Genomic DNA, 16482 nt, shown 5'->3' on the forward strand with positions numbered 1-16482 from the left:
TCAGTGTTTTGTTATCATTCCTCTTATTATTAAATCGAAAATTACACACTTTGTGAAGGCATTAATAATAATTGAAGGTCATGAATTTTTAAAATGTATTGTTATGAAAGAATTATAGTCTTTATGTGCAGTTAAAAGTAAATAATTATTAAAATAATTTGGAGAATGTGACTCCTGAATTTATGTCAATTTAGTCATGAATTTAAATAATTTTACTTGTGAATTAATGGGAAGTGAACTGTAAATGAATACATAACTTTTACGAAATTTTACATTGTTACTTGTGAATTAAGAATACTCACTTATAAATTTTAGAACGATCACTAATAAATTTTTATAATATATAATCATAAAAATTTATGCATCATTACTTGTAATTTAGAGATAATCAATTTTAAATTTAAGGCATATTACTTGTAAGTATATGGAATGCTAACTGTGAATGAATATAAATTGTTTTAATTATAAATCAATAATTTTATGTTCACTTTCATATTTTAAAATATATATTCACAATTAATTTTTTTATATATTTACAAGAACTTTCCTTCATTTATAAATTTGCTGAATATTCATGAAATTATCTATTAATTTACATTAACTTTCCGTAAATTCTCAAATGATTTATAAATAAACCAAAAACAGCCAAAATAAACCAAAAAAGAAAAATTCTCAAATGATTTTCCTTAAATTTACAACTCATTTTTTATTAGTTATTTTAATAATTAAAAATATTTTAATTTTAAATAAAGACCATAATTTTTTATGATATTTGAATAATTTAAAGTCTTTAATTATTATTAAAAAATTAATCTTTTAATCCTTCAACTGTTAACTCACTTATAATTCAATCCCTTAACTATAACTTACTGCGACTCGATCCCTCAATTTTTGATTCACCTATATAATTCAGTCCTTATTTTTTAATTTTTTTTAAAAAAATTTCTTATCAAATAAGGGGAATAAAAAAATGTTCATATATTATTCTAAAATACTCTCTCCTTGTTCATTGATGTGAGATATAAATTAATATGAAAAAAAATTAATAAAAGTTCAGGAATTAATTTGTAAGTGATTCAAAAGTTGAAGGATTGAGTCGTAAACAAATCATAATTAAAGAATTGAGTTACAAGTAAATTAAAAATTAAAAAATTAAAAAATTAATTTTTTTATTATTATTAATGCCTTCATAAAGTCTATAATTGTCATTTTAATGGTATCACGCGTTCTGACCATCTCTTTTCCTTTGGCTACGATGACCTTTTTGGGCCCTGACCTTATGTAACGTCACTGTCTTCTTTTATGTTGGACTCTGTGACTTCTTCTGTGCTCTATCTCTTCTTTATTTTATTATCCGATTCCTTTTTTACCTCCTTCTTTATAAAGCAATTTTCTAAAAAAATATATATAGGTTATTTTTATATTAAAATTTCTCCTGCAATTATATATGAGAAGATAAGATATAAAATCAATCAATTAATAAAATATTTATAAATTATACCAATTAAATATCAAAATCACAATCATTTAAATGAATATATATATATATATATATATATTAAAAAGACACTTATAACGATTAATTAATTCTTGAGATTAATAAAATTAACTTTAAATATATTTAATACGGTGATTGCATGTTCTACGAAGCAGCTGGGGGATTAGTAATGAGGTTGCCTCTAACTTTTTTGTAGTTGTGCGGTATTTTCAATCAATTAATTTTAATTCATTTAATCTAAGTTATCCAAGTTATTACTTGGATATATCAATTAAATTAAGCGAAAGTATTAAATTAATGTTCACCGGCTGGGTTGTTGATATATCAAATTTTCATGAGAACGATACTTTGTTAACTTATTACTTGCAAAGTTGTAGGTATAAAAACATTTTGTGCTTATCATCATTAACCTAAATAATTGAAAATGAATGGATCCCATTATATTAAAATGAATGGCTCCTTAATTTATTTGGAAAATAACATAATTACCACTAAAAATTGGGATTCATCAATAAGTGAGAAACCTTAAAATTTTAGGATGCAGAGGAAACTTACATGCATTAATGTATGGGACATCAGGAATAATATTGTTAAATTTCGGGATCCCAAAAACCAACAGAAATATTTACATTTTCTTTAAAAAAAAGTGCACCATGGTCTTTTTTAATTTACTAATATTATTAACACACAATGCACATATATTCTGTGATTTCTTCCATCACTTTCTTAAGAAATTGCATTTGGAATCAGATTCATTTCTTGGGAAGATGATGGTGATTTTGATGGACACACACACACACACACACACGAAGTCTTTGAAATTCCCCTTAAGGTCTTCTTCAAGTCAAATGAAAACAAATTCGAATGAAATTGATAAATAATTTTCTATGAGGCTCTAACGTGTGGTCTTTGATTACTTAGCAGAACTTTCACTTCACCTTCAAGATTCTTCGTTGGTCTTTTTCTGTTAATAATAGCGGCTTTTTCTTTCCTCTTTTCAGTTGAAAATTGATTTTTTTTTATTTTCATATGATAGGAAATTTTAAAATAAAAATACAAATGTGATCTTCCGAACTAATTAAACAAATTTATTATATTATTGTAATATAATTGGAATTATCTTTATTATATTATATTTTTTGTATGGAAAAGTTTAATTAGATGAGTTGATTTCTATAAGCTTGTTTCCAAACTCATAAAGCACTTATGAAAATACTTAGGAATCACATACAAACAAAGTCTTCGCGTCACCTACATCATTTAAACCAAAACTTACCAACTAACTTAGTCTTTATTAATTATGTTATATTTTATTTCATTAATAATGACAATTAAAATAATTTTTTTGACATATTTTATTAATAATAATGATAATATTCATTATTATTATTATTTATAACCTTTATTCTATGCGTATCATAACAGTTTACTCTTCTTTCGTACATATATGATCTCAATATTTTCATTCAACCAAATATAAAACTCAACCCTCAAACTTTTTTGTGAGACAAATGAGCCCTATTGAATTTGTCAGAGAAGTGTAAGTGAAGTGTGGGTTGAGTGGAAGAGTGGGTTGGGTTGAATGATCTCGACGAATTAGCTCTTAATTTGTTGTGTCATAAAAATAATAATATGTACAGGCATTTGTTTTATGTTAAAGTGGAAGTGCATAAATTATTAATTATTAATTAATAAATTATATTAAAACATATTAGGAGTCCCCACCCCCCGCCCCCAAAAAAAAAGAAGCATGCAAAGGGATATAATGTGAAAGTACCTAACGCGCTTGAGTGAAAGTAATATAAAATATTAGTAAAAAAAAATAATCGTTGCACTGTCAAGCTTATGAATGACGTAATTCTGGTAAAGCTTTTAAAATCCAACTTAAACTTTCCTTTATTTTACAAAACATGTAAAGAATCATTAGTTTATTTATAATAATCACACTTGAGACATTTTTTTACAATTTTGGATGACCAATATTTTTCTGCCACGCACAGATATTTCACATTAGGGTGAGCATTCGATCGATTTGATTTTAATTTTTTTAAAATCAGTCGATCAAATTATATAAAAAATTTGAATCGAATCGAATCAAAATACATAACTGAACTGAATTAAAACCAAATCAAATTTTAATAATTCAATTCGATCGGTCTATTTAATTTATGAGCTTTGATTTGGGTTTATGAAATCTAATTGTTCATATAATTTTCTATCCAAATTTTTCCCTTGATGTTGAAGGCCCAATAAAAAAACAACAATCTTATATCATAATTCATAAGAAAATTAATAAAACTCAGTATTATTACACTAAAAACTAAATTATAGAAATAAAAAATTAGAACATCACATTAAACAAAAAAATACTATTACAGCAAGTAGTAGAAATATGTTTTTTACTCATCTAGATAAGAATTTATTCACATTTTCAAAAATATGAAAAGAAAAATATGTATAATTCGGTCGGTTCAGTTTATTTGATTTTTGAATTCTCAAATCGAATCAAACTGATTAATCAAAATTTTCATTTAAAGAAAACCGAATCGAATAGATAGAATCAAGTAGATAAAATTTGATTCGATTCAATTTAATTTTTAATTTCGATTCGATTTTGCTCACCCTTATTTCACACTGAAAACGATCATGTTTAAAGCAAAATTGATTTTTTTTTTTTTTTCCTTTTCGATACACATGAGGGCAAAAGCCCATTACAGGAAACTAAAATACTTCGGGATCCAGATCCCATGTATGTTGCGCTTTGTCTGCTGCCCTCCTAATGCGCCCAATCTTACCGTCCATATCATCATTTGGTCTTTAAATTGAAACGACGCCGTTTTGATTCAGTAAATCTTGACCGCTTATTTACAAATTTAATCCTAACCGTTGGTCTTTTTTTTATCCCAAATCCATCTTCACCCACTGTTCTCATGCGATCCGATTGTTCTTTCTTTCTCGGTCCTTTCAGTCGCATAGTTTTTTTTTTTTTCCCAATCCATCTTCCTCCCCAAATCTCAGCTGCTTTGAGAATTTTCTCTTTGTCGATGATCTTGGCAAAGCTTCCATGGCCGATGAGTTTTCCGACTTCGAACAGAACGAAGGCCTTTTTCTTTGTGGATAGCTATTTGCTGAACTTGTTATCTGCCATTAAATATTCAGACTAATATTTGAAAGGTAAATCTGTGGCTGTAGGAAACGAAGAATCTCATCAGGCAAAACAGCAATAAAAATGTCGAAAATTCAAAAAAATCATCACCCTGTCGGTAGCGCATGAGGTCAGATTTTGTTTTTTTTTTTTTAATTTTAGAGAACCTGTTAATTAATTATAGACTTGCTTTAATTCGATAAATTTCTAATTTCTATGGTACCTACCAAGCGTGGTGAGGAAGACAATGGGTTTAAATCAACATGCATAAACGGCTAGGATTTGATGAAGATAAAATAGACGGCTATGATTGAGAGCATCAGGGAGGACAGCACAAAAGGCATAGCAGACACCCTCTCCCATCAATCGTAGCGCACCAGGGACGTCACAGAGGAACCGTGTCAAAGAATCATTATGACTAATACCATTCTTTGTAAGAGCATCGTCAACTTGATTTTTGTCTCTGGGGAACATGCAGCAGGTTCACTGTCCATTGTCTTCTTACCATAAATATTTTCATATTTAATGAGAAATGATAATTGCTTTTTAACTCTCATTAACCTGGTCTTCAAGCAAACTGGGCCTCGAATCCATCCTTGAATTTTAAGCAACAAAGGATACTATTTCTGCGAAACCTCAGGCCCTTTGTGAATAAATTCGAAAGCAAATTGTCAGATGAAGCGAATCCAAGACACCGTGTTTGAATCTTATATATATATATATATATATATATAACGAAGTTTTCAGTTCGTCATCTCACAGCGAATACAAGTTTACGTGATCTCCCTGGTACGACTTGTTGACTTTTCTGTTCTTTATCTCACTGTGTATACAAGTTTCTGCTATTGCTCTGTGTTCTTCAGTTACAGCACCTTCATAATATCCTTCATACATATTTCAGTTCTTAGACATCAAAAATATATTGTTCAGCTCTTAGTTCCTTAAAAAGATCACTGCATATTTTGAGTTTATTGCTTCTGAAGCAATCATGTCTACGCCCTTCGTCACCAATATGGAGCGTATACAGACACTTTTGAATGTCCCTCACAACCTTAGAAAACCCAATAAAAAATGGCATTCGGCTTTTGTTAGCATCTATTGTTCTAGAGCTCTCTTCTCTCACTTCACATCCAATCTGCTCGCCACCACGAAGAACAAGAACGGGTCTAAGTTATCACCTTCTTCCTCCGACATTGTTATCAATGTAAACACAGATCGTTCGTTCAGTGTTAGCCAAACCACCCTCTCAAATCTCGTGAAGGGGAAAAATTCTGAGACACTTCAGAGTCTTGGTGGGGTCATTGGCGTGGTCTCTGCTCTAAAGACCAACATAGATTATGGAGTCAAAGGTGGTGGTGGTGATGATGAATCCAATGACGTCAATCGACGACGTGAAGCGTTTGGTTCCAACACTTACCCAAAACCACCTGCAAAAGGCTTCTTTCATTTTGTGATTGAAGGCTTCAAGGACCCCACCATTCTCATTCTCTTGGCTTGTGCTGCTCTGTCTCTTGGCTTCGGCATCAAAGAGAATGGAATCAACGAAGGATGGTACGACGGAGGAAGTATCTTCGTTGCTGTTTTTCTCGTCATTGCCGTGTCTTCCATTAGTAACTTCAGACAGAACAGACAGTTCGACAAGCTATCCCAGGTTAGCAATAACATCCAAGTCGATGTTCTACGAAGTGGTCGGCGGCAACAAGTTTCTATATATGACATTGTGGTCGGCGATGTTGTGTGGCTGAAAATTGGAGATCAAGTTCCTGCTGATGGCTTATTCTTGGAAGGCCATTCTTTGCAAGTTGATGAGTCAAGCATGACAGGTGAGAGCGACCACGTTGAGATTAACGGTGACAAAAACCCATTTTTGTTCTCTGGCACGAAAGTGGCTGATGGGTTCGCCAAAATGCTCATTACTTCTGTTGGTACGAACACGACATGGGGTCAAATGATGTCTACAATTAGCAGAGACAACAACGAAGAAACCCCCTTGCAAGCTCGCCTCGATAAGCTTACTTCTGCTATAGGCAAGGTTGGTTTGGCTGTAGCTTTTCTTGTTCTTGTTGTGCTATTAGTCCGCTACTTCACAGGGAACACAACAGATGAGAATGGAAATAAAGAGTTCAATGGGAGCAGAACCAAGTTTGATGACATCATCAATGGAGTTGTGGGAATTATTGCTGCTGCAGTCACTATAGTTGTTGTTGCGATTCCAGAAGGGCTTCCTTTGGCCGTGACTTTGACATTGGCTTATTCCATGAAGAAAATGATGGCTGACATGGCTATGGTGAGGAAGCTCTCTGCTTGCGAGACTATGGGATCTGCTACAACCATTTGCACTGATAAGACTGGGACTCTCACGCTCAATCAGATGAAGGTAACTAAGTTTTGGTTTGGGCAGCAACCAACGGAAGAGAAACCTCATAAATCATCAATCAATTCATATGTTCTACAGTTGATCCAAGAAGGAGTTGCCCTTAACACAACAGGTAGTGTTTACAAGTCTAAGTCATCAACCGATTTTGAATATGAGTTTTTAGGTAGTCCAACTGAGAAGGCTATTTTATCATGGGCTATTCATGATTTGGACATGCACATGGAGCAATTCATGCAAAATTGCACCATCCTTCATGTGGAAGCTTTCAATTCAAAGAAGAAAAGAAGTGGGGTTTTGATTCAAAGGAAAGCAAATAATAAAATTCATGCACATTGGAAAGGAGCAGCTGAGATGGTACTCAAATTGTGTTCGAAGTACTATGATGCTTCTGGCAATATCAAAGATCTTGACAATGACAAAAAGTTGGTGTTTGAGCAAATCATTCAAGGAATGGCGGCCAGTAGCCTCAGGTGTATTGCTTTCGCACATTCAGAAGTAATAAAAGAAGATGAACAAGGAAGCCAAAAGGTAATAGAAGAAGGCCTCACCCTCTTAGGATTTGTTGGTATTAAGGATCCATGTCGTCTAGGTGTCAAGAAAGCTGTGCAAGATTGCCAACAAGCAGGAGTAAATGTGAAGATGATAACTGGAGACAATGTTTTCACAGCTAAGGCCATAGCCACAGAATGTGACATCCTCAAGCCTAATCATGACACAGAAAAAGCAGTAATTGAAGGTGAGGTATTCCGAAACTTATCTCCTAAAGAAAGACTAGAGAGAGTGGAAAAAATTTGTGTGATGGCACGATCCTCCCCATTTGACAAGCTCCTCATGGTTCAATGCCTCAAACAGAAAGGTCATGTAGTTGCAGTCACAGGAGATGGCACTAATGATGCTCCAGCATTGAAAGAAGCTAATATAGGACTTTCTATGGGGATACAAGGTACTGAAGTTGCAAAAGAGAGCTCAGATATAGTTATACTGGATGATAATTTCGCCTCAATTGCTACAGTTCTAAAGTGGGGAAGGTGCGTCTATAACAACATTCAAAAGTTCATCCAGTTTCAACTAACAGTAAATGTTGCAGCACTTACAATTAACTGTGTGGCTGCAATATCAGCAGGAGAAGTGCCATTAACAGCAGTTCAACTCTTGTGGGTGAACTTGATAATGGACACTTTGGGTGCTCTAGCTCTGGCAACAGAGAAGCCTACAATGGATTTATTGGACAAACCTCCAGTAGGTAAAATTGAGCCTCTCATCACCAACATAATGTGGAGAAATCTCTTAACCCAAGCTTTATACCAAATCACAATTCTACTAACACTACAATTCAAGGGTGAGGCTTTATTTGGGGTGAGTTCAGAGGTAAATGACACATTGATTTTCAACACATTTGTGCTATGCCAAGTGTTTAATGAGTTTAATGCAAGGAAGCTAGAGCAAAAGAATGTTTTCAAGGGGATTCACAGGAATAAGTTGTTTATAGGGATTATAGGGATGACCATTGTGCTTCAAGTATTGATGGTGGAATTTTTGAAGAAATTTGCAAACACTGAAAGGTTGAATTGGGGTCAATGGGGTGCTTGCATTTTAATGGCAGCTATTTCTTGGCCTATTGGTTGGGTTGTGAAGTTCATTCCTGTCCTTGAGAGACCACTACTTAGTTTTCTTAACATGAAGAGGCAATGAACAATTGCTTGTAGATTGTTATATGATAGTACTGTGTTGGGGTCTGATCTCCTTTGTTTCACTTTTTGTGTTTTTAGAATTTTTAACATTTCCTTCATGGTAAAGAAAATGTTCTTTATTTAGTTTTTAGCTATAGTTTGGATGATTGTAATTTAATAAGTAGTTGGAAGTTATTAAGCAGATTCATCTCTTGATCAATAATAAACAGGTCCTGTTATATTTTGCTCCTGTATCAACTTTATTCTATGTGTGAGCGCGCATGGTGTCTAATATTTTTCCTAATGTTGTTGAATTTGTACTTATTATCTTCATTTATGGTATATTGGCATTTTCTATGATGCAATGTAATTGAGATATAATACAATTTGGAAATCATAAAAAGTCTAGTTACATCCTTACCATTTTCATTCTCTGACTGAAAATTAATATTTGAACTGAAGCTAACAAGTTGACGTTTTATCCCTCTCTGGAACAAAACACATTGAGTTGTTGAATTAAACTTGTGTTTTACAACAAAACTAGTCAGCCATATATATTTAAAAATTGAACTGCCATTATATTGAGGTCCTTAGTAGGGGCATTTCATGAGTCGCTCTCAAGTTGCCTGCAGTATTCAACTTTTATTAAAAAGTAGGGCCAGAGTATGCTCATAAATTTGGACATTAACAGGAGACTTTAAGATTTCTCCCAATTAGACTCACAAATATTGTACAACAGTTCCAACTGAACTATCATAATACTCAGCCAGATTCCATCAGGAGGACTTTCTTGGTTCCTTGCAAGTGTTTGCATCCGTAAGACGAGGTGGTCTTAATTTGTAGTCTTCATATACCAGATTTCTTCAATGAGCTCTAACTAAAAAGTAATTTAATCATGGTCAATTCATCCGTTGAGTGTTTTCACTAATGTCATCAGTGTATGGCAGTTCTTCCAAAATCAGTATTTTTTGCTGTCAAATTACTAAGGAGAACATACATTTCATAATGCCTTATTGTCTTATAACTACAATACAACTAGAATATCAATCCTAAGCAAGTATTTATATGAAATGAATGAATTCCAACCAACCAAACACATCCTTTTATCAGATAGTCAACCAGAAACTATGAGATACAAGAAATAGAAGACTCTTCTCTAATGCTTCACTCACTGTTCCAGAAGTGGTGAATGAGGTTTCAGCCACATTGTCCAGCATACTATTGAAGTTAATGAACTTTTGAATCATCGTTTGAATAGCTAGTATTCACTGATTACAGTATATCAAGCTTGGTATCTATTTGTAAATTTTTAGAACCACTTTTGAAATTGGGAAAATCACAAATAAGGACATTTGAATATCGCAAATAACCAATGAAGATTACAAAATTACGAAATTATATTTTAAGACTATGGTCTTTTTTTGTGGTTTTAAAAATAATACTTTAACTAAACTAAAAGGTCCAGACAGGCGCATTTTAGTCAAAATATTATTCAAAATATTATTTTTAAAATTACACAAAGGATCTTATTCCTAAAATTCAATTTCACAATTCCATGGTCCTAATTAATTATTTGTGATTTTTTTTAAATGAAGTCAAATAATAATAATAATAAAATGATTGCAAACAAAAGGACTTTCAAAATGAAAACTGAAAGCCCAAATTATAAGTCTGACTAATAACAAATCTGAAGGCAGAAAACACACCAAACTAGACACGAGACGAAAACAAACAAGAGGCTTGAACATGTTGCGGATGGGTTTTTTTTTTTTGGAAAAACATGATAATAAAATCCTTTAAAATTATATAAATAATAATTTAATTTTTTAAAATGTTATAATTTTAATGAAGTCCCTTAAAACCTCTGTGTCAATAAATTTAAAGTGGAGAGACCATTTTACTCTTATTGAAAATAACAAGCCTTAATCATAACTTTTATTTAAGAAATTATAACTTTTGTTTTGTAAATCGCAAGAGTTGAAGTGTTGAACAAGAAATCATAACTTGTCAAGTGTAATTTTTGTTATTAAAAAATAAACCCTAATCACAACTTTTGCTTAAGAAACAACAACTTTTATTTTATAAATTGCAAGAGTTGAACATGAAATAACAATTTATCAAATGTAATTTTTATTATTAAAAAATAAGTTCTCCAAACAACAAACCCCGTTTATAACTTTTGTTTAAATAATTATAATTTTACTCAAGTAATAGCAAGAATTGAACAAAAAATCATAACTTATTACTAAGGGTAAAATGATATTTTTAATTTAAAATTTATTGATAAAGAGGTCCCTAGCTAGAGATTTTAGAGGAATTATGATATTTTGAGAGACCAGATTATCATTTATATAATTTGAAGGAATTTTATTATTATTTTTCTTTTTTTAATCAACATGTTACGGATGAATTCTTTTATTTATTTTATACTATATAGCATTTTATTTGTTGTTATAAGTAATATTTTATATTACTTTTCTGAACTCATTTAAGGTAAGTAATCTCATTACCTCTAACTTTATTGCCATTCTTCCATTTCTTTTTAGCCAAAAATACCCAGAAACTACAAGGCTTGTTTTGTATTATTTTCTGTTTTTATATTCTTAAAACAATTCTGTAGAATAGTTTTGCAAACAAAAAATAAAAAAAATATGTTTGAATTATTATTTTGGAAATTATATCTAAATTGGTGAAATAATAATTTATTTTATTAACATAATTATCATTTATGAAAGCATAATATTTTATATATTTTCTCTAGTTTTGCAGAATAAAAAATAACAAAACATCTAAGAGATGTTCTGGCTTTTTATTTATTTATAACAACTTATATTTTTTTATTTTTCAATATAGAGAGCATAAAACACATTTTCAAACAAGTTTTTATCATTTTTTCTTAGAATAAAACAATATTATAAAAAAAATCAAATAGGTCCTATATATCATTTAGAAAATTTATTATTTTGATTAATTCTAACAAATATATGTAAGATTTGCAATTCTCTTAAAAAAATATGAAAGCCTGGAAGGTGAAAATGACATGGAGTTAAGTTGAATTTTTCGAATTTCGATAAAATTTTCATTTTTTAGTATTTTTTCTCATTTTATTATTTTTTTATAAAATATAAAATCTTCCCATTTTTCTTAAAAAGATAAATTTTACATAAATCCACAAATTTAAATTTTTGAGTATTTAAATTCAAATGACACACATGGTTCCCTTTAGGGAATAAAAGAAAGCAAATAGTAGGGATTTGAACGAAAAAATGATAATAAAATTTCTCTAAATTATATAAATAATAATTTAATCTCTTAAAATATCATAATTTTAATAAAATTTTAGGAATCTCTGTATTAATAAATTTTAAATTGAAAAGATAATTGTACTCTTAATTACAAGTTGTGATTCTTTAAATAAAAATTATAAATGTGATTTATTATTTTGAAAACTTATTTTTTAATAATAAAAATTACACTTGACAAATTATGATATCTTATTCAAATCTTATAATTTACAAAAGAAAAATTATTATTCCTTAAAAAAATTGTGATTGAAGTTTATTTTTTAATAACAAAAATTACACTTGAATAATTATAATTTTTTATTCAACTCTTGTGATTTATAGAACAAATTCCTCAAACAAAAGTTATAATTGGGGCTTATTATTTTCAGTAAGGGTAAAATAATTTTTTCACTTTAAAATTTATTAACACAAATGTTCATAGAAATTTCATTAAAATTATGACATTTTTAAAGACTAAATCATCATTTTCATAATTCGACTACATTTTATTTTCATTTTTTTAAAAAAAGTAAAGACGTTGGAATAAAAAAAATATAAATTAAGACGCGTTTTCATGGAATATGGATTCGATTATTCGAAGCAGGATATTTCGAAAATTCCGTGAATTTGCCTGTCTGTTTCTTTCTTTTAGCATTTACTCCGTCCGTTTTTATTATAAAAGAAATTATTTTATGTTTTTTTCATGAGTAAAATTATGAAATTCAATAAGCATTTATTACATCCTTTCTAAATTACCTTTCACAAAATCAAGGACTAAAGTATACCTTTAATTCTATAACTTTATATAAAATTTTAATTTAATCTTTTAATTTTATAAAGTATCACTTGAATCTTTTAATCCTAATATCATTAATTTTAAATGATTATTTTTTGTGTGATTCATTATTATTTAAAAAAAATTAAACTTAATATGTTAATATTTAAAAATATTTTATTAATATTTAAAAGTTCAATGTAAAAATTTGTTAGGATAAAACTAAAAACTAAAAAAAATAATTTATAAAGTTAAATAATTAAAATAAAATGTTGTGTAAAGTTAAAAGATTAAATATGTACTTTAGCCTAAAATTAAGAGACAAATTTATTTTTAAGAGACAAACTTGCTATATTAATTACAAGAGTAATATAGTCCAAAGTTTTTAATTTCATACATAGTTATCATGATTAATTAACTTTTTTAAATTATATGAGTTGATTAAAATTTACTTTCATTTAAAAATGGAAGGAGTGTATATACAACATTTTTTTTAATACCCTAAAGGAGTAATTGTGTATCAATTAATTTGAATGCGATTTGAGTAGCATAAAATACAAATATAAATCGATCTTTTATTTTTGGTTTATACGTTTCCATCATAATTACTTACGAGTTACGACGACGTTCTTGTCATGGACCGACGAGAAGCTTTTGATTCCATCACTTACCAAACACGATCTTCAAAAGGCTTCTTTCATTCCGTGGCAAGAGCGTTCTTGGACCCCACCATTCTTATTCTCTTCGCATGTGCTGCTGTGTCTCTCGGCTTTGAAGTCAAAAGGAATGGAATCAAAGAAGGATTTTACGACGGTAGCATTTTCGGTTCTGTTCCTTCATCATTGCCGTGTATGCCCTCAGTGGTGAGAGCAATTTCAGAAAGAACAAGTTGTTAGGCAAGCTGTCGCAAGATAGCAATAATATCGTCCAAGTCGAAGTCATACGCAGTGGTCGGCGACAAGTTTCTATAGATGACATCGTTATCGACGACGTCATGGTGAAGATTGGAGACCAGGTTCTTGCTGATGGCTTATTCTTGGAAGGCTATTCTTTGCTAGTTGATGAAAGCCTGACAAGTGGTGAGAGCCACCCCGTTGAAATTAATGGCAACAAGAACCCATTTTTGTTCTCTAGGACCAAAGTGGCTGATGGATTTGCCAAGATGCTCGTTACTTCCGTTGGTATGAACACGACATGGGGTCAAATGAAGGGTTCCATAAGCAAGGAAAATAATGAAGAAACCCCTCTGCAATCACGCCTAAGAAAGCTTATTTCAACGATAGGCAAGGTTGGTTTGGCTGTGAATGTCCTAGTTCTCTACTTCAAAGGCAACACAAGAGATGAGAATGGGAATTAAGAGTTCAAGGGAGGCATTGTGAATGTTGTTGGAATTGTTGCAGCTTCTATTGCTATTGTTGTGGCTGCAATCCCATACGAGCTTCCCGTGGCTGTCACTTTGACTCTGGCTTATTATGTGAAGATGATGGCTGACATGGCTATAGTGAGGAAGCTCTTTGCTTGCGAGACAATGGGGTCTGTTACAACCATTTGTACTGATAAGATCAGGACTCTTACACTTAATCATATGAAGGTGACAAAGTTCTGGCTTAGACAAGAACCTATCGAAGGGAATGCTCATAAATCATTAAAATTAAAGCATTCAAAAGTTCTTCAATTGATCCAAGAAGGGGTTGCTCTTAACACAACAGGTAGTGTTTACAAGTCTAGATCGTTACATTCTGAGTATAAATTTTCAAGTAGCTCAATAGAAAGGGCCATTCTTTCATGGGCTGTTCTTGATTTGGCCATGAATACAGAGGAGTTGACACAAAATTGTACCATCCTTCACGTTGAAATCTTCAATTCAAAGAAGAAAAGAAGTGGTGTTTTGATTAGAAGGAATGTTGACAACACAATTCATGCACATTGGAAAGTAGCTGCTAAGGTGGTACTAAAATTGTGTTCAAAGTACTATGATGCTTTTAGAAATATAAAACATCTTGACAATGACAATAAATTGGTGTTTGAGAAATTCATTCAAGGAATAGTAGCTAGCAGCCGTAAGTGTATTGCTTTTGCACATTTAGAAGAGACAGAAGAAGATGAAGAAAAAATCAAGAAAGTAAAAGAAGACGACCTCATCCTCTTAAGTCTTGTTAGTATTAAGGATCCATGTCTTCCTGATGTCTAGAAAGCTATACAAGATTGCCAACAAGCAAGTGCAAATATAAAAATGATCACAGGAGATAATATTTTCATAGCAAAAGCCATAGCCATAGAATGTGGCATCCTCAAGCCCGATCAAGACATGGTAGAAGTAGTAATCGAGGGAGAGGTATTTTGCAACATATCTCTAGAAGAAAGACTAAAGAGAGTGGAGAAAATATGTTTGATGGCACAATCCTTCCCTAAGGAAAAGCTTCTTATAGTTCAATGCCTCAAACAAAAAGGTCATGTTGTTGCAATAATAGGAGATGATGCAAATGATGCAATGTCATTAAAGAAAACTGATATAGGACTTTTCAAGAAGATTCAAGGCACTAAAGTTGCAAAGAAAAGCTTAGATATAATTATTTTGAATGATGGTTTTGCCTCGGTGGTCATAATTCTAATGTGGGGAAGATGTGTCTATCACAACATCCAAAAGTTCATTCAATTTCAAATGATAGTAAACATTGTTGCACTTGCAATTAATTTTTTAGTTACAGCATCAACAGGTAAAGTGGCATTAACAACAATTCAATTATTGTGGGTGAACTTCATAACAGACACCTTGGGTACTCTAACTCTAGCAATAGAAAAGCCTACAATAAAGTTACTGAACAAACCCTCAATAGGTAGAACTGAGCCTCTTATCACTAACATCATGTGGAGAAATCTCTTGGCTCAAGCTTTATACCAAATCACAATTCCATTGATATTACAGTTCAAAGGTGAGGCTATATTTAGGGTGAGCCCAAAGGTTGATGACACTTTGATTTTCAACACATTTGTGTTCTGTCAAATGTTCAATGAGTTTAATGCAAGGAAGTTAGAGAAAAGAATGTGCTCAAGGGAATTCACAAGAACAAGTTGTTTATGGGGATGATCGGAATAACCACTGTGCTTCAGGTGATGGTGGTGGAATTTTCGAAGAAATTTGCAGACACTGAAAGGTTGAACTGGGGGCAATGGGATGCTTGCATTTTAATGGCAGCTATTTCTTGGCCAATTGGTTGGGCTGTGAAGTTCATTCCTGTCCTAGAGAGACCACTTCTTAGTTTCGTGAACATGAAGAGGCAATGAACGCTTGCTTGTAGATGGTTACATGATAGTACTGTGTTGGGGTCTGATCTCTGTTGTTTCACTTGCTATATTTTTGTAATTTTTATTCATATCTTGATCATTCCAACTACGTCTTGTAATATTTTGCTTCTGTAACAACTTTTTCTTTATGGTGTCTGATAGTTTTTCCGATGTTGTTGAATCTGTACTTGCTCTCTTCATTTATACTGCATTGGCATTTTCTAAGATGCAATGTAATTGAGATATAATGTATGTGGAAATATCATAAAAAGTCTAGTAATTACATCCTTACCATTTCATTCTCTGAATTAAAGTTAATATTTGAACAGGAGCCAACAAGTCAATGCTTTATCCAAACATTTCATATTAAAATATGACAGAACCAAATGGAAATAGTCACAATTGCAGACAAAAGCTGAAAAGACAATACACAATTATGCATTTCCCC

The 16482-nt window shown here is 31.3% G+C and overlaps 1 protein-coding gene and 1 pseudogene across 1 annotated transcript; both read left to right on the forward strand.

Annotated features, from left to right (window-relative positions):
* Nucleotides 1–5198: 5198 nt before the first annotated feature.
* Nucleotides 5199–8929, forward strand: LOC129319974 (putative calcium-transporting ATPase 13, plasma membrane-type). Its single transcript, XM_054965095.1, has one exon. It carries the CDS (start codon nucleotides 5632–5634, stop codon nucleotides 8710–8712), a length of 3081 nt encoding a protein of 1026 aa, XP_054821070.1. The 5' UTR covers nucleotides 5199–5631; the 3' UTR covers nucleotides 8713–8929.
* A 4455-nt stretch (nucleotides 8930–13384) lies between these two features.
* On the forward strand, nucleotides 13385–16034 carry LOC129319643 (putative calcium-transporting ATPase 13, plasma membrane-type; annotated as a pseudogene).
* The last annotated feature ends 448 nt before the right edge of the window (nucleotides 16035–16482 follow it).

This window comes from Prosopis cineraria, unplaced genomic scaffold, assembly GCF_029017545.1.
Source record: "Prosopis cineraria cultivar Desert tree isolate PC_DT_omini unplaced genomic scaffold, ASM2901754v1 PC9, whole genome shotgun sequence".
NCBI classification, from domain to species: domain Eukaryota; kingdom Viridiplantae; phylum Streptophyta; class Magnoliopsida; order Fabales; family Fabaceae; genus Prosopis; species Prosopis cineraria.